This window comes from Staurois parvus, unplaced genomic scaffold (genome assembly GCF_062004578.1).
Source record: "Staurois parvus isolate SC_StPar_1 unplaced genomic scaffold, SC_StPar_1.0 ptg000412l, whole genome shotgun sequence".
In the NCBI taxonomy this organism is placed as follows: Eukaryota; Metazoa; Chordata; class Amphibia; order Anura; family Ranidae; genus Staurois; species Staurois parvus.
The window spans coordinates 2,558,432-2,585,474 of NW_028318208.1; the positions used below are offsets into that span (position 1 = coordinate 2,558,432).

The 27,043-nt window shown below is 42.3% G+C and overlaps 1 protein-coding gene across 1 annotated transcript in view; it reads left to right on the forward strand.

Annotated features, from left to right (window-relative positions):
* LOC149455002 (embryonic protein UVS.2-like) overlaps positions 1-25,868 on the forward strand; it is a 96,376-nt gene extending 70,508 nt beyond the window's left edge. The window contains exons 5-11 of the mRNA XM_089686824.1: positions 531-709; positions 6,253-6,337; positions 12,444-12,568; positions 13,796-14,191; positions 18,496-18,605; positions 21,758-21,983; positions 25,740-25,868. Of these exons, the coding sequence (XP_089542950.1) occupies positions 531-709; positions 6,253-6,337; positions 12,444-12,568; positions 13,796-14,191; positions 18,496-18,605; positions 21,758-21,983; positions 25,740-25,744 (1,126 nt within the window). The 3' untranslated portion in view covers positions 25,745-25,868. The remainder of the gene's footprint in view (positions 1-530; positions 710-6,252; positions 6,338-12,443; positions 12,569-13,795; positions 14,192-18,495; positions 18,606-21,757; positions 21,984-25,739) is intronic.
* Positions 25,869-27,043: the final 1,175 nt, after the last annotated feature.

Consider the following 27,043-nt stretch of genomic DNA (forward strand, 5'->3'; position numbering starts at 1 on the left):
AGTCCACCACCATCATCTTGTAGGTGTCAGTCCACCACCATCATCTTGTAGGTGTCAGTCCACCACCATCATCTTGTAGGTGTCAGTCCGCCACCATTATCATGTAGGTGTCAGTCCAGCACCATCGTTCTTGTAGGTGTCAGTCCAGCACCATCATCTTGTAGGTGTCAGTCCACCACCAACATCTTGTAGGTGTCAGTCCACCACCATCATCTTGTAGGTGTCAGGCCACCACCATCATCTTGTAGGTGTCAGTTCACCACCATCATCTTGTAGGTGTCAGTTCACCACCATCATCTTGTAGGTGTCAGTCCACAACCATCCTCTTGTAGGTGTCAGTCCACAACCATCCTCTTGTAGGTGTCAGTCCACCACCATCCAATGGTAGGTGTCAATCCACCACCATTATCTTGTAGGTGTCAATCCACCACCATCTTCTTGTCGGTGTCAGTCCACCACCATCTTGTAGGTGTCAGTCTACCATCATCCTTTTGTAGGTGTCAAACTACAGCTGCAGTTTTTCCTTTCAGATGTTGGTCTTCGGTGGGACGAACTGGAGGTAAACAGTCAATCACTTTGTCTAAGTCAGGATGTATATTGACAGGAATCGCCTCCCATGAAACCCTACATGCCCTGGGTTTCTCCCACGAACATGTGAGGAAAGACAGGGACAACTATATGAAAGTCCTGTGGGATAACATCATAGATGGTACGTAAATGAAGTAATCTGGATAAAAGAAGTATTATGCATTGTTTTAAGGTGAGGCATTCAAAAAGTACTGAAGCCATTGGATCAATATGACCCCAAGACAAATAGCATTTTTTTAGGAGGTCAACTCTTGGAATCTGTATTTGCAACCAATCAACACTTTCATTACTTTTTTGAAACCGCAGCCACAGGTAAGAAAAAAAACATGCGGTTTTCCTGTGGTTCTCGCACCCACAGTCATGTGATACTTGGAGATGCCATTAATAATGAATGTCAGTCCCGCATGTCTTGTAAGAGCAGCGCCATTTGGATGTGGAGGGTTGAAGGTGCAGGATACGTATCTGTTCCTGCAGCCCACACAGTGTGAACCAAGCCTTGTTGTCAAAGCCTAATTGAACAGGCTGAAGGTAGAAACCGACTGGCTCCCATGTAAAGGTTTTATTTTATTTATTTATTTATTTCAAGTACTTATATAGCGCTGTCAATGTACACAGCACTATATACCGTATTTTCCGGCGTATAAGACGACCCCCTACTTTTCCAGTTAAAATGTAGTGTTTGGGTTATACTCGCCGTATAAGACTACCCCTCTTCCAATGCACACCAGTGGGAAGAATCGTGCCCCATCATTGGTGTCAGTGGGAGGAATAGTGCCCCATCATTGGTATCAGTGGGAGGAATAGTGCCCCATCATTGGTGTCAGTGGGAGGAATAGTGCTCCATCATTGGTGTCAGTGGGAGGAATAGTGCCCCACCATTGGTATCAGTAAGAGGAATAGTGCCCCATCATTGGTATTAGTAGGAGGAATAGTGCCCCATCATTGGTGTCAGAGCAACGAATCGTGCCCCATCATTGGTGTCAGCGGGAGGAATAGCACCCCATCATTGGTGTCAGTGGGAGGAATAGTGCCCCATCATTGGTATCAGTGGGAGGAATAGTGCCCCATCATTAGTATCAGTGGGGGGAATAGTGCCCCATCATTGGTGTCAGTGGGAGGAATCGTGCCCCATCATTGGTGTCAGTGGGAGGAATCGTGCCCCATCATTGGTGTCAGTGGGAGGAATAGTGTCCCAACATTGGTGTCAGTGGGAGGAATCGTGCCCCATCATTGGTGTCAGTGGGAGGAATAGTGTCCCAACATTGGTGTCAGTGGGAGGAATAGTGTCCCATCATTGGTGTCAGTGGGGGGTGGAGGAATAGTGCCCCATCATTTGTGTCAGTGGGGGGGGGAGGAATAGTGCCCCATCCTTGGTGTCAGTGGGGGGGGGGGATTAGTGCCCCATCGTTGGTGTCAGTGGGGGAGAGGAAAAGTGCCCCATCGTTGGTGTCAGTGGGAGGAATAATGCCCCAATGATGGGGCACTATTCCTCCCACTGACACCAATGACACTTGCTGACCCCTGTTCCAGTATGGTGCTGCTGCAGCCAGCATATGTGGCTGCAGCAGCATCTCTGTACGGCACACTTACCGGCCGCTCCTTCACTCGATTTTCGTGGGGCCGCCCGGCTCCGCCTCCTCGCCAGTGATTGGCCGCCTGTGTGCCTGGCGGCCAGTCTCCGTTGAGGAGGCGGAGCTGAGCAGCCGCGCGAACATCCAGTAGCCGAACCGAATGAAGGAGCAGCCGCGCTTCCTGGACCGGATCGTCGTGGGACCGGAGCCAGGTAAGAAACAGCAGCCCCTGCCCACCCCTGTACTTAGTGTCTCTTGGAAGGGGCACCGCGCCACCCCCCTAAAAAGTGTCAGCATGCCGTATACTGGCGTATAAGACGACCCCGGGTAAAAAGTCGTCTTATATGCTGGAAAATACGGTATATATATTATATATATATATATATATATATATATATATATATATGCACCAGAAGTTTGCAGAAAAGCAGTACAGTCCATTTAACATGATTTCCTATTATTATTATACAGTATTTATAAAGTGCCAACAGTTCGCTCAGCGCTGTACATTACAGAGGGGGACAGAACATGTGACAGAACAATACCAATACAATGTGATATACGAGGGGTTCGAGGGCCCTGCTCTTTCCTATGAGCCACGTTCACATCTCCGTGTTTTCACCCGCTGCGCATTTTGGAAAGGGTCAGGGACTTTTTTGAACGCAAAAAGTTCTGTTTTTGGCTCTATAGACTTCAATGGAAACGACGCAGGAAAGCATGTGTTGCGTTTTTTCTGTGCCTTTAAAATCTGCATTTTAAATCTGCCTAGCAACAAGAAATATTTTTAAAAAATTAAAAAACGCAAACCGCATCACAAAATGCGTCAAAATTGCAAATGCAGAAACGAGTCAAGCACAACCTGCATATGTGTGAACCTAGCCTCAGTAGGTCTCCCCCACAGTTCCTTCTGCTAGCTCAGCTGTGGCATGTTTAGAAAGAGGCAGCAAGGGGCAGTGCAGGATGTCAGCATTGAATTCTTTCTGAAACTAAATTGGAATCTATTTTTTAACCTCTTGCCGTCCGCCTACTGTTTATAAACGGCAGGACGGTGGCACTCCAGGGGCGGGTTGCCGTTCATAAACGGCACCCGCCTTTTCTAGCTGTGCGCGCTCCCTGGGAGCACGCAGCACCGCGATCCGGTGCCCGCTGTGTCCTCCGGTCACAGTGAAACACCGATCATCGGACGGGACCTCTGTACGAGGTCCTGATCATGTGATCACTGATTGGCCAAATAGTGATCACATGCAAAGTAGTAAGCAAGATGTCACTTGTGACATCATTGCTTACTACGTGTGAAATCTGTGAATGATCACAGAGGTCACATGGTACAAGGCTATTCACAACAGCCTTGTACCATGTGACAAGCTGTGACCAATCACAGCTCACTCAGTACTTCTCAATGACTGCAAGAATGCAGACAGTGAGAAAGAGAAATGATTGCTTTTACATCCTATATGGGTGTAAAGGAAATCACTGTAAAAAAATAAATAAATCTTCATCACCCCCCACAAGTAGTACAGTGTCACCATGGTGACACTGTACTGCTAGGGTGACAGTATGTAAAAAAAAATAAATAAATAAATAATAATATAAAAAAATAAAATAAAAATGTAAAAAAAAATGTTTAAAAATTATACTTTTTGGTTATAAACTAATTTGGATTTTTTTTTTACTAAAAAAAACAGAATACATTTTGGCCAAGATTTATGATGAAATATTATTTATTTGCAAAATTTTATAAAAAAAAACACCTTTTTTCAAAATTTTTGGACTTTTTCATTTACATAGCAAAAAAAATAAAACTCCCAGTGGTGAATAAATACCACCAAAGTAAAGCTTTATCTGTCTCAAAACAATGGTAAAAAATTCATATGGGTACAGTGTTGCATGACCGTGCAATTGTCATTCAAAGTATGATAGCGCTGATAGCTGAAAATTGCCCTGGACAGGAAGGGGGTAAAAGTGTCTGGACAGGAAGTGGTTAAATTTACATTTAAAGGGGCCTCCACTTTCATGGGAAAAAAAATAGAAATTAAAAAAAAAAATCATATTGTGTATACAATTGCCACGCATGTCATATTGTTATGAGATGTTTTTAAAAATGACTTTTCATTTTCAATCTGTAATTTTCTCTATAATGCAATGCACTATGGCTACTTGGAGGAAAAATATACACAGATGGTGTACAAAATGCCCCCCCCCCAGACATGTCATGTCCTGCTTGTGTGATTGGCTCACTGATTTTTCCAGAAATCTGCACAAAAATACAAATTAGATTTTAGGCATCCCCTGCAACAAAAATATCATTTTTGGTAATATACTAAAGGAAAATCACGTCTAGGAGGGATGCAGACCCTGCCACTTCTGGCAACTTCTGTTGCCACCAATGATTACAAAAATTTGTTAATTTTCCAGCATGACCGATAAAAATAAATGAGGAGGAACCGCGAAAATCGGCCGATGACATTGCCCCACTAATGGTGCGAATATTGGCCGATTATTTTTTCGGATGAAAATTTAGCCGATAAATAAACCGTCTATGGCCTGCGTTAGGCTGGCCATACATTATACAATTTTATTGAGATTTTTGGTTTAGATTTACCAAAAAAACATATAATAGGAGGTCAAACCTAACAACACTTTCAATTGTATCCAGTTAGGCGGGCTCTTGCACTACATAGTTGAAGGTAAATCTAAAGGAAATTGGCCAGAAATTGGACAGAAAGTTGTATAGTGTATGGCCAGCCTAACAAACAGCTATTTCTTTAGGATAACTAAAGGTAGGCATCTGTAACAAAGTTTGTTAATATCCCTGCTTTTTAAATAGATCACCCAGAGGGGAATGTTTTTTTTTTTCTCAACAAAAGTGGAGTTACTCTTCGAAATTAATTGTCCTGCTAGGAATGAAAACTAAAGTAAGGCAGGCCATACACTATACAATTTTCTGTCCAATTTCTGCCCAATTTCTTTTAGATTTACCTTCAACTATGTAGTGCAAAAGCCCGCCTAATTGGATACAATTGAAAGTGTAGTTAGGTTTGACCACCTATTATATGGTTTTAGGTAAATCTAAACCAAAAATCTCAAGAAAATTGTATAATGTATGGCCAGCCTTAAACAAGAGCAAAAAACTCTTACCTTTTCTGAAGATAATCACGATTCGAGCTTCTTTCAATGCTGACGACATGTCAGTGGCCTAGGAACTTGGTCACATGATCTCTGCTGAAGGGGTGGATCACAATTTTGACAGGCTGACCCTCACCTTCAGCAGAGATCATGCGATCTTTATGCTTCTTTATAATTTTGACTAATTGTTTTGTCATCTCAGAACCAATGCACAAGGGCGGACTGACAATTCATGGGGCCCCCGGGCAATAGTGGATCATGGGGCCCCTGTGTCCTTGTCCATGTTGGTTATGTGTTAGAGAAGACACTGGTAGCTTGTGATGAGGCAGAACTCTGTTTTACTTGTGTGGCTTAAGTTGCAAACATACAGAACACATTTCAGCAGACATCTTGGTTTTTGAAGAGAGGGGAAGAGAAAAGAGAGAGAACCAACAAGTTTTACACATATGCACAACTAGTAACCTTAGTGTACAGTGCCATCTACTGGTCAAGTGATATTAATACACAATACTATATAGTACATGCTGTTGTATTCCCAACAGTCCAAACTCAAAAAAGCCTATGAAAAAGGTACCAGGGACATCTCATGGGGTCCCCTACTGAACCCGGGCCCTCGGGCAGTGCCCGAGTTTCCAAATGGTCAGTTCACCCCTGCCAATGCATACAACAGCTGGAAATTTTATCTAGCCAAGATGAAAGGCACTAGGGATGTCCTTAGTTAGCAAGCAGATTCCAGGCATCTGTCTAGAAGAGGTTCAGACCACACAGCCAAACCACCGTAAACTTGGAAAATGTGGTCTGATCGTCCAAATTAAAGAGCTGTCATGTGATGATGGCCAACAGTGCTATAATTAAAGGCTGGCTCCATGAGAAAATGAAAGATTTTACGTCATGACATGCCCACTACAACTAACTATAGTCATTTTTTTAAACTGGTGTTAACATTTTGTTTTGGTTTTTATTTCAGGCTATTCGGAATATTTTGTAACGGGTGATACCCTGAACATGGATCTCACCACATACGACTACAACTCCGTCATGCATTACTCCAAGTGAGTTTCTGGACGACCTTTACTAGAAATGCTTATGCATCAGTCCTCATGCACACGGGACATTTTTACAGCGGCTGTTTTTGACATTTTTTTTCTACAGCCAGTAAACTCCCCAGCATGTTATCCTATGTGTCCATCCCCAGCATGTTATCCTATGTGTCCATCCCCAGCATGTTATCCTATGTGTCCATCCCCAGCATGTTATCCTATGTGTCCATCCCCGGCATGTTATCCTATGTGTCCATCTCCAGCGTGTTATCCTATGTGTCCATCTCCGGCATGTTATCCTATGTGTCCATCCCCGGCGTGTTATCCTATGTGTCCATCCCGGCATGTTATCCTATGTGTCCATCCCCAACATGTTATCCTATGTGTCCATCCCCGGCAAGTTATCCTATGTGTCCATACCCGGCATGTTATCCTATGCGTCCATCCCCAGCGTGTTATCCTATGTGTCCATCCCCGGCGTGTTATCCTATGTGTTCATCCCCAGCGTGTTATCCTATGTGTCCATCCCCAGCGTGTTATCCTATGTGTCCATTTCCGGCATGTTATCCTATGTGTCTATACCCGGCATGTTATCCTATGTGTCCATCTCCGGCATGTTATCCTGTGTCTCCATCTCCAGCGTGTTATCCTATGTGTCCATCCCCAGCGTGTTATCCTATGTGTCCATCCCCGGCATGTTATCCTATGTGTCCATCCCCGGCATGTTATCCTGTGTGTCCATCCCCAGCATGTTATCCTATGTGTCCATCCCCGGCATGTTATCCTATGTGTCCATCCCCAGCGTGTTATCCTATGTGTCCATCCCCAGCGTGTTATCCTATGTGTCCATCCCCGGCATGTTATCCTATGTGTCCATCCCCAGCGTGTTATCCTATGTGTCCATCTCCAGCGTGTTATCCTATGTGTCCATCCCCGGCATGTTATCCTATGTGTCCATCCCCGGCATGTTATCCTATGTGTCCATCCCCGGCATGTTATCCTATGTGTCCATCCCCAGCATGTTATCCTATGTGTCCATCCCCGGCATGTTATCCTATGTGTCCATCCCCAGCATATTATCCTATGTGTCCATCCCCGGCATGTTATCCTATGTGTCCATCCCCGGCATGTTATCCTATGTGTCCATCCACTCTTCCTACCACTCCATCCCCCACAGCTATCTCCTCCTGTGCCACCACCCCCTCCCTCCTAGATTGTAAGCTCGAAAGAGCAGGGCCCTCGATCCCCTCATGTTTTGCATTGTATTGGTATTGTTCTGTCACATGTTCTGTCCCCCTTTGTAATGTACAGCGCTGAGCGAACTATTGGCGCTTTATAAATACTGTATAATAATAATAATAATAATGTGTCCATCCCCGGCGTGTTATCCTATGTGTCCATCCCCAGCATGTGTCCATCCCCAACATGTTATCCTATGTGTCTATCCCCAGCATGTTATCCTATGTGTCCATCTCCAGCGTGTTATCCTATGTGTCCATCCCCGGCATGTTATCCTATGTGTCCATCCACAGTATGTTATCCTATGTGTCCATCTCCGGCGTGTTATCCTATGTGTCCATCCCTAGCATGTTATCCTATGTGTCCATCCCCAGCATATTATCCTATGTGTCCATCCCCGGCATGTTATCCTATGTGTCCATCCCCGGCATGTTATCCTATGTGTCCATCCCCGGCATGTTATCCTATGTGTCCTATGTGACATTCACCTCATGGAAGATCACTTAGGGATTAGGGGACATGTAGACAGATGGGACTTTTAGGTGAACAAAAAGGGATTTTATTGCTCACAGTCCATGGGAGATGGGGTTAAGGGTTGCAGTTCTCAGAATTTCTGCAGAACTCCATTACTTCACATCACACCTCTCAGGAAAAGAGCCTTTAGGGCTCCTTTACACTTGCTTCATTGTTGCTTGTGGCATTGGACAGGATTTTTTAAAGCACTCTGAATGCCAATCAAAGCCCCTGTCACTAAATAAAATGGTAAGCTTACAGTCCTGTTTACATTTGTGTTTTCCGTGCTTCAAAAGTATACCACATGTCGATTTCTTGGTGCTTCAAAGTGTCTTCAAAGACTCCTCCATAGAAGTCTATGACAAAGCTCACTAGTAGCACTTGTAGCTTTTGAGGGACTTTCATTCAGCTTTAACTTCGCTTTGCTTAGGAGGTATTGCAGGTATTTGGAAACCAACAAGTGATTGGAAATGGGTCATCAGCAGTCACGTCCGGTTCATATGTATATATTCTGGGAGTTTCTGGTGCAAATGTCACATCTGGTGTGTAGTGAGGAACAGCAGGAAGGTCAGTGGGGTCCGGACTGGAGGGGAGCAACTAGCAAACGGCATGTGGTGTGCAACATGGGAAAGCAAAAGCAGAAGGTAAGAAGAGACTGGAGAGAGAGGACTGAGCAGCAGAGGATCAGCAGAGCTGAAGGACTGGAGCAGGAGAAACTAGCAATGTCAAACTTGGTGTGCAGTGTGTGAAAAATATAATGTGGGCTGAGCGGGGACCAGAGAGAGAGGAGGATCAGCAAACCAGAGGATCAGCAGAGCTGGGGGTTACTATTGAGTGGGGGATCCATAAAGCTGGGGACTACTACCGAGTGGGAGATCAGCAGAGCTGGGGGTTACTATTGAGTGGGAGATCCGTAAAGCTGGGGACTACTACCGAGCGGGGGATCAGCAGAGCTGGGGGTTACTATTGAGTGGGGGATCCATAAAGCTGGGGACTACTACTGAGCGGGGGATCAGCAGAGCTGGGGGTTACTATTGAGTGGGGGATCCGTAAAGCTGGGGACTACTACTGAGCGGGGGATCAGCAGAGCTGGGGGTTACTATTGAGTAGGGGATCCATAAAGCTGGGGACTACTACTGACCGAGGGATCAGCAGAGCTGGGGGTTACTACTGAGCGGGGAATCATCAAAGCTGATGCTGCTACTGAGTGGGGCATCTGCAGAGCTGGGGGTACAGCAGAGCAGGGGATCTGCTGAACAAGGGCACTAAAAAGCTGGGGTTTTACTGGGCCCCCTTAAACAAATCAAAAATCAACACATACAAGGCATTTGTCAAGCTTCAAAAAAGCATCACTGAAAAATACTGAATTGCACTACTGAAGCATCACCGAAGCATCAAAAACATATTAAAAAAACATGTTGAAGCGTTAGGCACTTTAATGTATGGTAAAATTGAAGCAAGTGTAAATGAGCTCTTAAGGTGTGAAAGATACTTCTGTGTTAGAACTCTTTAGGAATTATCACCAGTAGCAACAACACCCTTTTTCTTCAGGAAAGGCACCCACCCCGTTATCACCGAGATCCAGCTTATAAGCCCTGCAGACCTATCCAGTAGGATCATCTTCTGGGTTTACACCCCGTTCCCAATCTTCTGCAGGAGAGTCAACTAACCTCCATGGGACTCCACCCTGTTCACAGTCTTCTGCAGGAGAGTCAACCAACCTCCATGGGACTCCACCCTGTTCACAGTCTTCTGCAGGAGAGTCAACCAACCTCCATGGGACTCCACCCTGTTCCCAATCTTCTGCAGGAGAGTCAACCAACCTCCATGGGACTCCACCCTGTTCCCAGTCTTCTGCAGGAGAGTCAATCATCCTCCATGGGACTCCATTATGCCTCCAATGAAGATCCATAGCACCAGGCCTAACACATCTAGGCCCCTTCAGGCAGGCCTAAAGCAGATGCTCCATCACATGCACTCTCCCTGGCCAAAACGTAGGGAGAAGAGAGCTTGCATTAATTGAACAATTGCCTAACCTTCCCCAGTCCATCCAAATATAAATTTAGTACAGTCCCTGGGACAGCTGGCGAGCGGACAGGTCGGACATTCCTTGCACAAAGTGCCATTCGGGCGCTATGTGCATGGCACTTTGAACATGGCACTTTAACTAAGGCAAGTACAAACATTGGTGCTCCACCCCAAGTAGTCTGCAAGTGCTCATTCCTCTCTTTCCCTCAGCCTTCCTTTTTTATTTCTCCTCACTCTACAATATGCTCTTGCTAACTTTCTTTTTTACAATAATGCCCTCTCTCCTCAAGCTCTCTCTTCTGTACTCCTCCTCACCCTCACTTCTGCCCTCTTATTATCATTGCACTTATCATCTCCTGCTCTCTCTTAGCCCACATAATGTCTCCAAAATCACTGCAGCATTTGCCCTCATATAAATCCCACTCCCACCTCACCTCCCTCACCCTCCTGCTCCTACTAACTTCCGGAGAACCAGAAGTCTCCCTTCTCTGGCAGCAGCCGCAACCCTCACCCTCTCATCTCAATTCCCCTGCTTCCATGTGCCGAGCCCTCCCTCTTATGTGCCCTCTGGAATGCCCGCTCTGGTTCTAACAAACTTTCCACTGTCAATGACGTCTTCCTCTCCCACTCCCTCAACCTACTTGGTATTAACGAAACCTGGCTCCAGGAATCCGATTCTGTCTTCTCAGATGTACTCTCCCATGGTGGCCTCCTGGACTCACTCACCCAGACCCAGTGGATGAAAAGGGGGTGGAGTACGACTTCTTCTTTCCCCAAAAAAGCAGATTCCAGGTTTTTCCTACACCTCCCTCTTTGTCCCCCTGCTCTTTTGAAGTGTATTTTTTTCTCCTGTTTGTCTGAGGATTGCAGTCTTCTACCTGCCTCCCAACCCAGTTTCACACTTTCTTGATGACTTCTCTGCATGGCTACCATAGTTTCTCTCCTTTGAGGTGCCTGCCATAATCCTCGGTGACTTTAACAACCCAGTCAATGTTAACACCTCAGCCACTTCTCAACTACCCAACCTAACCTCCTCTTTTAACTTGACACAATGGACACAATCCACCACCCACTGTAATAGCAACACCCTCAACCTTGTATTCTCCCACCTATGCACTCCCTCTAACCTCTCCAACATCCCTTTTCTTCTGTCTGATCATAACTTTATCAGCTTCACACTCTCCCTGTCTCCTACCTCTCATGCCTCCAACCAGCAAACAGCTACCCGTAGAAACCTCCACTACCTCAGCCCTGACCTTCTCCACTCTGCTACTGAGTACCCTCATGATAAAATTGCACCCCTTTCCTGCCCAGACCTGGACACATCTGCCTACAACAGCTTACCATCATCCTCCCTGGACGCACCTCTCTCTACACCCAGAACCAGGCCTCACCTGTCACAACCCTGGCAAACAGATGACACCAGAAGTCTCAAGAGACACAGCCATGCTCTTGAGCGAGCATGGCGAAAAACTGAATCCATGCAAGAGTAGTTTAAAGGTGGTCCTCCTGCGCTACCTCCCTGACTGCAATGAACCTCAAAAAAGTGTCCGCAAACACCTAACTATATTTCAAAATTGTGAAAACAAATGAACAGTGAAAGGGTGCTGTGCTACTTAGTGCATGAACAATAAACCATGAAAACAAGAATTGAATATAAAATGAATACACATATGCCCCTCATCCAAGTGCAAACACAACATATGCAAAAGACATGTGAATCGGTGCGAACAAAGACAAAGAACAATAACAATAACAGCAGCACAAATTGCTATATTGTAGCGCCAACAGTTTACTCAGCGCTTTACAATATAAAGGAAGACAATGCAGCAGCAATAAAGTTCAATACAAGAGGGATAGGAGGGCCTGATCCTTGGAGCTTACACTCTAAGAAGAAGGGGCTAGCAGTACAAAAGGTAGTAACTGTGAGGGATGAACTGATAGGAGGAATAGAAGATTCTGTAATTAGCTGAGGGCAGGATAGGCTTCCCTGAAGAGACAGGTTTTCAGAGATCGCCTAAAAGTGGGCAGAGTAAGCGATAGTCTGATAGATTGGGGTAGAGTGTTCCAGAGGATGGGGGAGGTTCTGGAGAAGTCCTGGAGACGAGCATGGGAGGAGAAGATAAGGGAACTAGAGAGCAGGAGGTCGTGGGAGGAGTGGAGAGGACGGTTTGGGTGATATTTGGTGACAAGATCGGTGATGTAATTTGGGGCAGAGTCATAAATGGCTTTATAAATTGATTTATAAATATAATAACAATAATACTTGTGTATAGCATTATCACAGTTCTATTGCAACTTTTATTTCAGTAAATTATTTTCTATTTTCTTTCTACAGGAGGGCTTTTTCTAAAAATGGCTTGCCCACACTGGAAGCTGTTCCTGACAGAAGTCTTGAATTTGGACAGAAATCTTTTATAAGTTATTTGGATATCAAGAAAATCAATCTCCTGTACAAATGCAGTAGGTTCCCAACTTATTGTGAGATCTTATACTAAAAGGATGCATTATCTGTAACATAGGTTAGGTTACTGTGGAACATAAAGTACATCTGAGTAACCAATTACATCCCGCTTTGGCAAATCCAACACAACAAACACTTTACTCCTGCGCTAGGAAAGGACTCAGTAGACCCAATAGGAATGTTCTGGAATTTTCTGGAACATGCACTGCTTGCTGCCCTCAACAGACCGGGGTGGTCCAAATACACTGGATACAAATGGAGAAACAGAAAAAGGGCGCACCGACCTAGTGCATTATCGTTTAAAATAATTTATTGAAGAAACAAAACAGGTATCATACTCACAATGGACATATTAACACAGGCATGTCAAACTGAACAAGATGTATGATCCAAACAACATCTGAGTCCATACGATGGAACCCTGGATGACCAACTGGCTAACGCGTTTCGAGGACACAACCTCAGGTTGGCTCTGAGGAAGAGGTTGTGTCTTCAAAACGCGTTAGACAGTTGGTCATCCAGGGTTTCATCCTATGGACTCAGATGTTGTTTGGATCATACATCTTGTTCAGTTTGACATGCCTGTGTTATTATGTCCATTGTGAGTATGATACCTATTTTTGTTTCTTCAATAAATTATTTTAAACGATAATGCACTAGGTCGGTGCGCCCTTTTTCTGTTTCTCCATTTACATCCCGCTTTGCACTGTCCTGACTTCTTTAAAGTGGTTTGAAAGCCAAGACCTTTTTTTTTACCTTAATGCATTCCCTGCATTATCTGAATTGGTCTTGGCTCAGCCTCTTCTAGTCCCTGTTCAGCAGAGCTCAGGGAAGGAGATGCAGCAAAGGAGCCAATCAAGTGTATGCAGTGTAAAGAACATTTTGACTGGAGGAGAACAGAGGGACAGAGAGATGAACTCATCAGCCTCCTGCTGCTCATTTCACTGTCTCTTCACATGATTGGGCTGGGACCTCTAAATCAAAGCAAAACTGTATCAGAAAGTAGTTCCCCTCCCAGGACTATGCTGTGTGGCAGAGCTGTGCCAATAACAGAACTGAATGGATAGCTATGGAACAGGATGAGAAGGTAAATCCCCCCGATGGGACACAGATGGCAAAAAATAACAGGGGTTATAACCCTCCCTTACTCTATCCACGATGAAAAAAAGTGAATTATTATGTGTGATTTGTTTTTCTGAAATGGGTCTTTTGCTTTCCATTAACAGCAACAAAATCTGTTTTCACAGATTCTTCTGATCAGACCACCACCATGAAAGCTCCACCAACCACCACTACTACTACCACCACCAGAACACCGACAACTACAAGAACCACCCCTACAACTACCACCACAAAAACACCAACAACTACAAGAACCACCCCTACAACTACCACCACAAAAACACCAACAACTACAAGAACCACCCCTACAACTACCACCAGAAAACCACCAACAACTACAAGAACCACCCCTACAACTACCACCAGAAAACCACCAACAACTACAAGAACCACCCCTACAACTACCACCACAACAAAATCGACAACTATAAGAACAACCACATCAACTACTACTAAACCCACTTCTACTCATATTACTACAAGAACCACCACAACTAATGGTAAGGTTTGGTAAAGTTTCCTATCTCAACTCCCTAACCTCTATCAAAAACCGAACTATTAGATTTTGTCAGGGTGATTTTTTTTTTTCAAATAATGTAAACATAAAACTTTTTTTATATATAGTAGTGACAAGTTAAAACTGCTCTCGGGTTATTTGTGTGCTGCCTATATCCTGCTTGAAAGATTTCCCTTCACTTCCTGTGCTGGAGAGGCAGCAGGAAATACGAGATCTCTCTAAAGTGAACTAAATTCTCATTTAAAGAGTCATAATAGGCACAGGTGTCCTCATTGGAGAATTTCCCTTCACTCCTTGCTCTGCTGACTACTCAAAAATGTTGGATTTCCAATCTCTTTCTGCTTTAGACTGGCCATACGCTATACAATTTTCTTATAATTTTCTGCCCAATTTCTTTTAGATTTACCTTCAACTATGTAGTGCAAGGGCCTGCCAGACTGGATACAATTGAAAGTGTTGTTTAGGTTTGACTTGTATTATATGTTTTTTGGTAAATCTAAAGCAAAAATCTCAAGAAAATTGTATAGTGTATGGCCAGCCTTAGTGAGAGTGGTTACTCAGACATATAGAGGGGAATCCTATCAGTAGGGAAACAAACATCAATAAAAATCTGACCAAGGGTCTAACCTTCTCTACCAGGGCCAGTACAAGGGGTGGGCAGTAGGGGCTGCCCTGCCCATATGGAAGAAAAATATATTTGAAATATATTTTAAAAATATTCTTCCCAAATATATTGACATATATTTGAAATGCTACAATTTTGGCCATATTCAATATATATATATATATATATATATATATATATATATATATATACATACTGCATGTCGAAATGCATTTTTTATTACAAAATATATGAAAAAACAATCTGAAGAAAATATTTAAAAAAAAATATTTTTAAAAATATATATTTTTTAAATCTATTCTTCAGTTTTTTAATATATAAAAAAGTAATTTTAAAATATATGTTAAATGTAGTTTTTAAAGACATACAGTATATTTGAAATGTATCTTTAAAAATATTTTTCATATATTTTGTAATAAAACACATTTCAACATGCACTATATATATACATATTTTTTTTTTAATTTATATTTATTTATTTATTGAAATTATTGAAATATATTTTTAAATATATTGAATATTCTTCCCAAATATATTGCCATATATTTGAAATGCTACAATTTTGGCCATATTCAATATATATCTGTATATACATATATATATATATATATATATATATATATACATATATATACACACATACCGTATGTCGAAATGCATTTTTATTACAAAATATATGAAAAAACAATCTGAAGAATATATTTAAAAAAATATATTTTTAAAAATATATATATTTTTAAATCTATTCTTCAGTTTTTTTTAATATATAAAAAAGTAATTTTAAAATATATGTTAAATGTAGTTTTTAAAGACATACAGTATATTTGAAATGTATTTTTAAAACTATTTTTCATATATTTTGTAATAAAACTGTATATACTGTATATATATATATATTTATTTTTTTATTGAAATTATTGAAATATATTTTTAAATATATTGAATATGGCCAATGTAGCATATTTCAAATATATGGCAATAAATTTGGGAGGAATATTTTTCAAAAATATATTTCAAAGATATTTTTCTTCCACGTTGGTGGGCGCAATGGTTTATTGCAGGGATGGGGACATGCCCAGCACTGGCAGCAGTGAGGAGACAGCTGGGAGAAGGTGTGGGTTGTGCCACCCCCCCAAGCAGATCTTCTTGCACATCATGAACGGGAAGAGGGGGGCACAGTTTGGCATCTTTGACCTGGGTGCTGGTTCACCTTGTCCCGGCACTGTCCTCTAAGAAACAAAATTACAGTACTTTATATACAATTTAAAGCATATATAAACCCAAAATCTAAACAAAAATGTAATATTGCAGCCAGGGGCGGACTGCCCATTTGGAAACTAGGACACTGCCCGAGGTCCCAGGGTCAGTAGGGGGCCCCATGAGATGCCCCTGCTACCTTTTTCATAGGCTTTTTTGAGCTTGGGCAAGGACACAGGGGCCCCATGATCCCCTATTGCCCGGGGGCCCCATGAGTTGTCAGTCCGCCCCTGATTTCAGCTTTCCAGTCCTTAGATGCAGCTCTGTAGCAGAACAGGTAATTGGTCAAATGATCACATAAAGAATAAAGCTGGCCATACACTCCTAGAGTTTCAAACAAGCATTTTGTAGGAACATTTGTAAAAATTTTGATCAGTACATTTGATGGCACGACAAATGGTGACAAATGCTGCAGTACTTTAAAAAATGTTTGATTTTACCAATCGAATTTGGAGTGAATAAACTTTCCCAAACAAGGCAATATTCATTGTTAGAAATTCTCTGAAAAAAAAAAAGAAATTCAAATATTCTCGTCACTGCAGCCAAAATCAAACATCGATTTGACCTCAATAATGATTTTAAAAAATGAATGAAAGTTCTTAAAATTTAATTTTTTTAATGAAATTCTACTAGTGGTTACCCGCTTGAGCTTCAGAAAATGTTTCCCTCCTTTATGACCAAGCCATTTTTTTTGCTATACCGCACTGTGCTACTTTAACTGATAATTGCGCGGTCATGCACAGCTGTACCCAAACAAAATTTATAACTTTTTTCACACAAATAGGGCTTTCTTTTGGTGGTATTTGATAATCACTGGGCTTTTATTTTTGTGATAAAAAAAAATAAAAAAAAAAAGACTGCGAATTAAAAAAAACACAATTTTTTACTTTCTGCTATAAAACATATCCAATAAATTTTTTTTTAGAAAATCAAATTGTTTTCATAAATTTTGGCCAAAATGTATTCTGCTACATCTCTGATAAAAAAAAAATCCCAATAAGTATATATTGATTGGTTTGCGTGAAAGTTATTGCGCCTACAAACTATGGTATAGATACTGGAATTTTTGTTTTTGTACTACTAATGGCGGTGATTGGCAACTCATAATGGGGCTGTGGGAGTACGATGGGCAATCAGAGACTGCCACAACATCACCAGTGACATTAGTAGAGTGATCAGTGATGATACTATACACTGTCATTGTACTGACAGTGGCTGGGAAGGGGTTAACATCTAGGGCAGGGGTGTCAAACTGGTGGCCCTCCAGCTGTTGCAAAACTACAAGTCCCATCATGCCTCTGCCTTTGGGAGTCAAGCTTGTAACTGTCAATCTTGCAATGCCTCATGGGACTTGTAGTTTGGCAACAGCTGGAGGGAAGCCACGTTGACACCCGTGATCTAGGGCAATCAAGGGGTTAAATGTGTGCCTAACAATGTGTAATGTGTGATGTTTTTACAACCAGATCTCTCAGTTTCTCATCTCTGCTTATCAGAGATGGGAAACTGACAGATCACTCCCTCTTTACAGAGCTCTATGTTGAATGTCAACACAGAGCTCTGGGCTGTGATTGGACGCAGCCAATCAGCAGGTCCCAGCCGTGAATCATTGACCGGGACTTGCTGACAGGCTCCTGCTGTGTACAACCGCAGCAGGTGCCAGCAGAGTGGGTAGGGGTGCATGCATCTGAAACTCGGAAGTAGACAGCAACATACGGGTACATAGTTTTGCCCACAGCGGTCACCTGTCCGCAATGTATTGGGGACGGGCGGTTGTAAAGTAGTTAACTGTAACATGCGGTTTGCTGAACAGGTGCAAAGTTAGTATCAATAGCGCAGATCTATATCATCTATAGATTACATCACCTATGTACAGAGTCCCATCCCTGAAGAAGGAGTAGACTTACTCTGAAACGCGTCAGTAGCTTTTCATGACCTCTGTAATGTTGATACCTCTTTGTATGGTGATACTGTAATTATTCTCAAAATAACTGTCCATATATTATTTTTATAGTTGACATTTTTTAAAGATTGATTTTTTTTACTCGCTCATTGATGACTTTAAAGTCCGAACTATTGGTGTTTTCTTTTGATCTAGCTTTATTTTAGGGATGTTGTCATCTATTAGAAGCACCTCATGGTCATTTTTCTCATTGCAAGGTTTCCAGTAGAATCTTTTCTGCACTTGCCAAGCATCATGGTCGTGTCAATGTGTATTCGTCCAAGAGGCAGCAAATCTGCTTGTAGATGGATAGTCCGAGGCAGTAAAAAGGAAAATCAACTGCTTTTACCACCCCATGGCTGCATGTGTGAAAGAAGCCCACGTTTATAAAGTCATACAAATGGCAGTTGTTTATAGAGGCAAGCGGTATGTGTACAGCAGTTATAATGTGATGTTTGTCTTCCAGCTTGTGGTGGCGTGCTGACAGCCCCAGAGGGAGTTATCACTTCACCCAACTTCCCGAAAAATTACACCAATAATGTCTACTGTCAATGGACCATCACCTCCACCTATAGGGTAAGGATCCCAACAGTTCACACATATTATAGAATAATCAATAATACAACCATCAGTCCCTCCCCTCATGCCAGGGTACTAGGTGTAATCCTAGACTCCCATCTGTCCTTTCAGTCCCAAATCCAATCGCATACCAAATCTTGTAGACTTCACCTCCGCAACATCTCCAAGATACGCCCGTTCCTAACCTTGGAAACCACTAAGCAACTTATTCCCTCCCTTGTTATATCACGTCTTGACTATTGTAACTCCCTCCTCATTGGCCGACCTCATCGCAGGCTATCCCCTCTTCAGTCTATCATGAATGCTGCTGCCAGACTCATCCACCTTACTAACCGTTCTGTATCTGCCATCCCTCTCTGCCAATCCCTCCACTGGCTTCCACTCAGTGTCCTCCATCCCTCTCTGCCAATCCCTCCACTGGCTTCCACTCAGTGTCCTCCATCCCTCTCTGCCAATCCCTCCACTGGCCTCCACTCAGTGTCCTCCATCCCTCTCTGCCAATCCCTCCACTGGCCTCCACTCAGTGTCCTCCATCCCTCTCTGCCAATCCCTCCGCTGGCCTCCACTCAGTGTCCTCCACCCCTCTCTGCCAATCCCTCCACTGGCCTCCACTCAGTGTCCTCCATCCCTCTCTGCCAATCCCTCCACTGGCTTCCACTCAGTGTCCTCCATCCCTCTCTGCCAATCCCTCCACTGGCCTCCACTCAGTGTCCTCCATCCCTCTCTGCCAATCCCTCCACTGGCCTCCACTCAGTGTCCTCCACCCCTCTCTGCCAATCCCTCCACTGGCCTCCACTCAGTGTCCTCCATCCCTCTCTGCCAATCCCTCCATTGGCCTCCACTCAGTGTCCTCCATCCCTCTCTGCCAATCCCTCCACTGGCCTCCACTCAGTGTCCTCCATCCCTCTCTGCCAATCCCTCCACTGGCTTCCCATTGCCCAACAGATACAATTCAAAACATTAACAATAACATATAAAGCCATTTATAACTCTGACCTAAATTACATCACCAATCTCGTCTCCAAATATCAGCTCCCTTGTCTCCTCCTCCGATGCTCATCTCCAGGACTTCTCCAGAGCCTCCCCCATCCTCTGGAACTCTCTACCCCAATCTATCCGACTATCGTTTACTCTGCCCTCTTTTAGGCGATCTCTGAAAACCTATCTCTTCAGGGAAGCCAATCCTGCCTTCAGCTAATAGCAGAATCTTCTATTCCTCCTACCAGTCCATCCCCCACAGTTATTACCTTTTGTACCACCAGACCCTCCCTCTTAGATTGTAAGCTCCCAGGATCAGGGCCCTCCTAACCCTCTTGTATTGAACTGTATTGTTGCTGTATTGTCTCCCTTTATATTGTAAAGCGCTGAGCAAACTGTTGGCACTATATAATCCTGTATAATAATACTGATCATCAAGTAATTACCTGTCTAGGTAGTTATGAAGGTATGGTTCCATGAGTCTTGTACACTGTGAATGGGCTGTTTATGCAGTTTGAGCTGCCAGGTGCGGCATGCAGGCAGTTCATGTGAGTGTGTGGTCCCAATACATTTACATGGCCTGCCTGTACGCAGCACCTGGCAGCATAAGCCGCATAAACAAATGGGTCATTTTAGCTTTCTTTTACAGATGGGTGGATTGATTTTGCTGAAAGTGCTGCTGCAGTGAGATTTCAGATTTTGCCATCGACAACATTATGCTGATTAGGAAACTCTCTATTTTGAGTTTATTTAGGAGCTGTATTTAGGTTAGTTTAGTGTTTTTGTAGGTTTTTATTGTGTATGTGACTTTGTACACAAACACTTTCTTTTTTCTTTTTTTTACTTTTACTTTTTTTTTTGCGTCTTGGATGCCTAAAAACACCCCATTCAGGCATTTTTTACTGACACAAAATGCAGCTCATTATATTTAATGGGCCTGTACACACAGGTGTGTAAACGTGAGCTGCAATTAGATCAGTAAAGAAAAAAAAAAATTCCATTGCTTGTGCACACACGCACGAATGCACAAATACGTATGCCTTTATGACACATACAGGCGTACTTCAGTTTATGAATTTAATTAGTTCTGCTGGACTTTTCGTATTGCAAAAAATTTGTAAACCGAAACGAGGTTTTCCATAGGAATGCATTGAAAACCAAACCGAGGTCAGAAAAAAGTAAAAAAAAGTCTTTTATCTGTTCAAAACGCTTTATAAGGTGCACTTTAAAGAAATAAATACTGTACAGGGACATGATTAAATATTAATTCGGAAATGCATTGAAAACCAATTAATCCGTTCTGGAGGTCAGAAAAAGTCAAAAGTTTTACCTGTTCAAAACTCTTTATAAAGTGAACTTTAAAGGCATAAAGGGACATGATTAAAAAAAAATTTGTAAATGCATTGAAAACCAATTAATCCGTTCCAGAGGTCAGAAAAAAGTAAAAAAACAGTCTTTTATCTGTTCAAAACTCTTTATAAAGTGCACTTTAAAGGCATAAATACTGTACAGGGACATGATTAAAAACTAATTTGTAAATGCATTGAAAACCAATTAATCCATTACAGAGGTCATAAAAAAGTAAAAAAAAGTATTTTATCTGTTCAAAAAGCTTCATAAAGTGCACTTTAAAGGCATAAATACTGTGCAGGGACATGATTAAAAATAATTTGTAAATGCACTGAAAACCAACAAATCAGTTCCAGAGGTCAGAAAAAGTCAAAAAATGTTTTATCTATTCAAAACTCTTTATAAAGTGCACTTTAAAGGCATAAATACTGTACAGGGACTTGGTTAAAAAACAATTCAGAAATACATTGAAAACCATTAAATCTGTTCATATTGCGAAAAAAATTTGTAAACCAAGACATTATTTTCAATGGATTTTCATTCGTAAACCGAAAATTACATTAAGCGAGGCGTTCGTAAACCGAGGTACGCCTGTACTAAGAATAATGTAGAAGGATTTTTACTTGTGTGGAAGCATACGCACAAAAATCCTGAATACGCGCGTTTACTATACAGACCATCATTCCTTTTTTTATGCAGGAATTTCCTGCCAGGTATCTGATGCTCGTATGAAAATATATATATTTTCATACTTCTCTCTCTTTTCTGATCGCATCATACAAGCAAACTAACATATGAAATTTACATCTGTTTGATTTCAGTTTAAGATCACCTTTACAGATTTTGACTTAGAAGGCCACATGAACAACATCTGCTTTGACAAGCTTCACATCTACAATGGAAGATATTTAATTCCCTCGTACAAGAGTGTCTTTTGTGGACAGACGCTGCCACCACCCATTACATCCCAGCAGAACATCATGCAGATTGTCTTCAACAGTGATTCTGCTATCACTTCAAAAGGATTCAGACTTGTATATAGACCAGGTAGGCTCAGTCACCATTCTCTGGCCTGATTTTTTTGGTTCAATTTTTCAACTACAGTGACACATTTTATAGTTCTTGTTGTCCTTTGGTATGATAATCAAAGCTTCAATATGATGTGGCAGGGGAGGCCATGCCACTGTGTAGTATGGCAGTCTAGGCCAGGATTTGTGGAAAACAGGCACACTGATGGCACGGGTGTGTGCTGGTTTTTTAGGAGAGACGGGATTATAGTTTGGTTTTCCGCCCTCCTGAGAGCAGAGAGGTGCATGTCTGCACTGTGCTGTCCAGGGCAGAGATAGATAGGCTCGAGCCCAAAGGACGTTAGCAGCAGAGAGCTAGTAGAGGTACACCGGTCTGTGCATGAGCCCCGGGATGTGTTTGATGGTCAGGAGGACCAAGGTACTAAGCACGACCAGTAGAGCTGCTAAGAAAGAGGCTGAATACTATGATTTGTTAGTGTGATGGTGAAAACCCCTGCGAGGGCAACTGATATTTTCTGTATAGGAGTTTTTTGCTGTTTTAAATAAAAAGTGGGCAGAAAAAGCCCTGAAAAGACACCCCCGCTGAGGAGTCAACTCACTGTTTTGGGGTGCAAGGATCCAAAACTCCACTATCTTGCCCGCATCCTCCACCAATTTTGACAAGTTGGGGTTTTGTAGCTCATTTCCACATGAAAGAAAAATATATTTGAAATATATTTTAAAAAAATATTCTTCCCAAATATATTGACATATATTTGAAATACTACAATTTTGTCCGTATTCAATATATTTCAAAATATATTTCAATACATATATATATATATATATATATATATACTGCATGTTGAAATGTGTTTTTTATATATGGCGTTATAGGCAATGGGATTTTTTTTTTCTATTAGCAATGGTGGCAATCAGCAACTTTTAGTGGGACTGCAGGACTGCGGTGGACATTCTGACACTGGGGGGACACTAACTTGGCATTACTGACACCCCAGTAAAAAAAAGCAATGACACTGTACTAATGGCACTGGGCAGGAAGGGGTTAATGTTAGGGGCGATCAAAGGGTAACTATGTGCAGGGAGTGTTTTACTAGGGGTGGGGGGGGTGTGCTTCACTGTAAGCACACTGATCGGGATGGCTGTACTGTGCACAGCCATCCAGAGCAGTGTGCCTGAGCTGACAGGGAGGAAGATTGTTTGTAAACAAAATAATCTTCCTCCCTGCTGGCCAGGACCCGGTGATTGACATTGAATAGAAATGTGTGATTCTGCACACAGGTGCTGCCCTGTAGCAGTATATCTGCTATAAAGCGGTCTTTAAGCGGTTAAAAAAAATGGCGTGCTGGTCCCCTCACAATCCTAGAGGATTTGGGGTCTGGTATGGATCTGGGGGGGACCCCACGCCATTTTTAAAAATATTTTTGGCATGGGGTTGCCCTTAATATCCATACCAGACCCCTAGGGGTTTGGGGGGGGGACTGCATCTGAAAAATACCGCATATGATACCATCAGCAAAACCCTGGTGATAAATATTGCATCTTTTTTTTTAACTTTCTGTTGTGTTTGTGAATTGAAGTTAACAGCTTACCGCATGTTTTTTTTGCTGTATTTACCAACTCATTTAAAATTTTGCGTTAAATACCGCAGAATCTGTTTTTGTTTTGTGAATTGGATATTTTGTAACTGCACATGGGTGGACTGACCATTTGGAAATTCGGGCACTGCACAAGGGCCCGGGGTCAGTAGGGGGCCCCATGAGATGCCCCTGGTACCTTTTTCATAGGTTTTTTTGAGTTTGGACAAGGACACAGGGGCCCCATGATCCCCTATTGCCCGTGGGCCCCAAGAGTTGTGAATCTGCCCCTGTTACCGCATGCAATAATGTATGCAAATGAGTAATGTGACAGAGTAACCTTTAGTGAATTGACCCCTATGTCACTTTGCCCTGCATGGATTGTTGCACATTGATAACAAACATTAGAGTAATAACTGTAACATTTTAGCAGGGAGAAAGGGTTCATAAAACATTTCTTGAAGTAGTGAGCTATAAACGTCCATGAGGAAGTTTATCAATTGGGGAACAGCCTCATTCAGTGTAAGCCTGGGTTCATGTATGTGTGGTATTATTCATTCTGTAAGGCTCTAATCGCACCACACCCGCACCAAAAAGGTGCAGGACCCTTTTTTGGGTCCGCATTAGAATCGGATCACACGGGTATTCACACCTATGCAATCCGATTCTGCACATCACACCGCGTTTTGCGGACCGCTTTCGGGGTGTTGTTAACTTAACATACAAACCCGCAGCAGTTCGCATGAACGGGGTGTGATTCTGCTGCGGTGCGGAATTCGCACAGAAAACGCTGCAAATTTTGCACCGCATCAGAGTGAACCAGTGATAAATTCCTAAATCACTGAGGGCCTCACAGAAGGTGCAAGAGGGTTGCATGCGGTCAGGAAAACACCAGTATACCATATCTGATCCACAGTAAAAAATGAAAAACAGAATCTTTGTCATCTGAAGGCGCCATCCTGATTAGTCCAGGTACATATCCTTCTGACCATGGTTGTTTGGTTGTAGTGGACTCGGACTAATACAAGCAAAAGGGGTTTATATCTGAATTAATGTGGAGATCAGATCTAACTGAATGCCATTTAGTTTTCTAAAGCATAAACAATTGGTTTTTAATTTTTAATAAAATACTTGTTTTCATCTTTATTTCATTTTTTTGTTACATCTCAGTACTGAGAAATTCTTCCCATTTTCATGCACTCTATAATAGATCAGAAACCCTTGTGACAATGCAGGAGTACAATTTACGAGACAGGGAAAAAGCATTGTCACCTTTCCACCACCTCTGCCAATCCCTCCACTGGCTTCCGATTGCGCAACGGATCAAATTCAAAATCCTAACACTGACGTACAAAGCTGTCCACCATACTGCCCCGAACTACATCACTGACCTAATATCCAAGTACCGCCCAACACGCACACTCCACTCCTCACAAGACCTCCTTCTCTCTAGTTCCCTGGTCTCCTCCTCCCATGCCCGCCTCCAGGACTTCTCCAGGGTGTCACCCATCCTCTGGAACTCCCTGCCCCAACCCATCAGATTATCACCTACTCTCCTCGAAAGAGTACCCCGAAAACCCACCTCTTCAGGGAAGCCCCTGCTAACTTGCCGACCTCCTCCACTCTTCCTACCACTCCATCCCCCACAGCTATCTCCTCCTGTACCACCATCCCCTCCCTCCTAGATTGTAAACTCGAAAGAGCAGGGCCCTCAATTCCCTCATGTTTTGCATTGTATTGGTATTGTTCTGTCACATGTTCTGTCCCCCTTTGTAATGTACAGCGCTGAGCGAACTATCGGTGCTTTATAAATACTGTATAATAATAATAACAGGAAATGCCTAAATTAGGACCTTCACGGCAGGATCACCATATTTTATTTACTGTATTTTTATTTTATTTGGTTTTTTTTGGCATTAGAATTCAGTTGACAATAAGGGTGGCCTCAACATTTGGCCTGTATAACGATGGAGAAATTCCAGTATTCTTTTTGGTAATACAATTTAAAATTAAATTGTTGATTGGGGTCTGGTAGTAGACATTAGGCAGCGTGTGTTGGGTGGATGGAAATTGATTGGTTTTCAGGTTTTTTTTTTTTTAATAAAAGCTGCAGTTTAGAAAAAAAATGAAATGATTTGTTAAAGATTATTTAGGAAATTTTGTTTACATCTACTTAAAGAAAACCCTTTTTCTTGCAGCATAATATGTGGAAAGAATGGTGAAATCTGGCATAGAACCTCTTAAAACCTTCAAGACTGCCATTTCCCTCTGCATTCTCAGAACAGGCGTTGGATTAAAAAAAAAAGATATTCTTTATAATAATGTAGTGTTATTGTTTTTGTTACAGTATCAAGTTGTTACTAGAGATGAGCGAATCGAACTAGGCGAACCGGAATTCGAGTCGAATTTCAGGAAATATTCGATTCGTGTCGAAACCGAAATTTTGCCTACTTCGGGTGCGCGAATCGAACATTTCCCGATCAGCCGGCAAAAGTGTCCCTGCAGTGAGCTCCGCTATTTCTGACAGTTCTCTGACAGAAGGAACACATGTTTAGCGGTTGAAACATTGTATCTATTAGTTTACATTTAGGATACAGATGTTTCAACCACTGTACATGTGAAGAAGTTGTGAGAGAACTGTCAGAAATAGAGGAACTCTGCACATACACTTTTTGCCGGCTTGGAATTATTCTTCTTTTCATCCTACTTCTTCTTCATCCTCAGAAGAAGAGGATGAGGATGAGGATGAAGAAGAAGAAGAAGAAGAAGAAGAAGAAGAAGAAGAAGAAGAAGAAGAAGTAGGATGAAAAGAAGAATAATTCCAAGCCGGCAAAAAGTGTATGTGCAGAGTTCCTCTATTTCTGACAGTTCTCTCACAGCTTCTTCACATGTACAGCGGTTGAAACATCTGTATCCTAAATGGAAACTAATAGATACAATTTGTATCTATTAGTTTCCATTTAGGATACAGATATTTCAACCGCTGTACATGTGAAGAAGCTGTGAGAGAACTGTCAGAAATAGAGGAACTCTGCACATACACTTTTTGCCGGCATGGAATTATTCTTCTTTTCATTATACTTCTTCTTCTTCTTCTTCTTCGTCTTCTTCTTCTTCCTCATCCTCATCTTCTGAGGATGAGGATGAAGAAGAAGAAGAAGAAGAAGTAGGATGAAAAGAAGAATAATTCCAAGCCGGCAAAAAGTGTATGTGCAGAGTTCCTCTATTCTGCAGATACACTTAGAGGAGCTCTGCAGATACACTTAGAGGAGCTCTGCACATACACTTTTTGCCGGCTTGGAATTAATCTTATTTTCATCCTACTTCTTCTTCTTCTTCTTCTTCTTCTTCATCCTCATCCTCATCCTCAGAAGAATAAGAGGATGAGGATGAGGATGAAGAAGAAGAAGAAGAAGTAGGATGAAAATAAGAATAATTCCAAACCGGAAAAAAGTGTATGTGCAGAGCTCCTCTAAGTGTATCTGCAGAGCTCCTCTAAGTG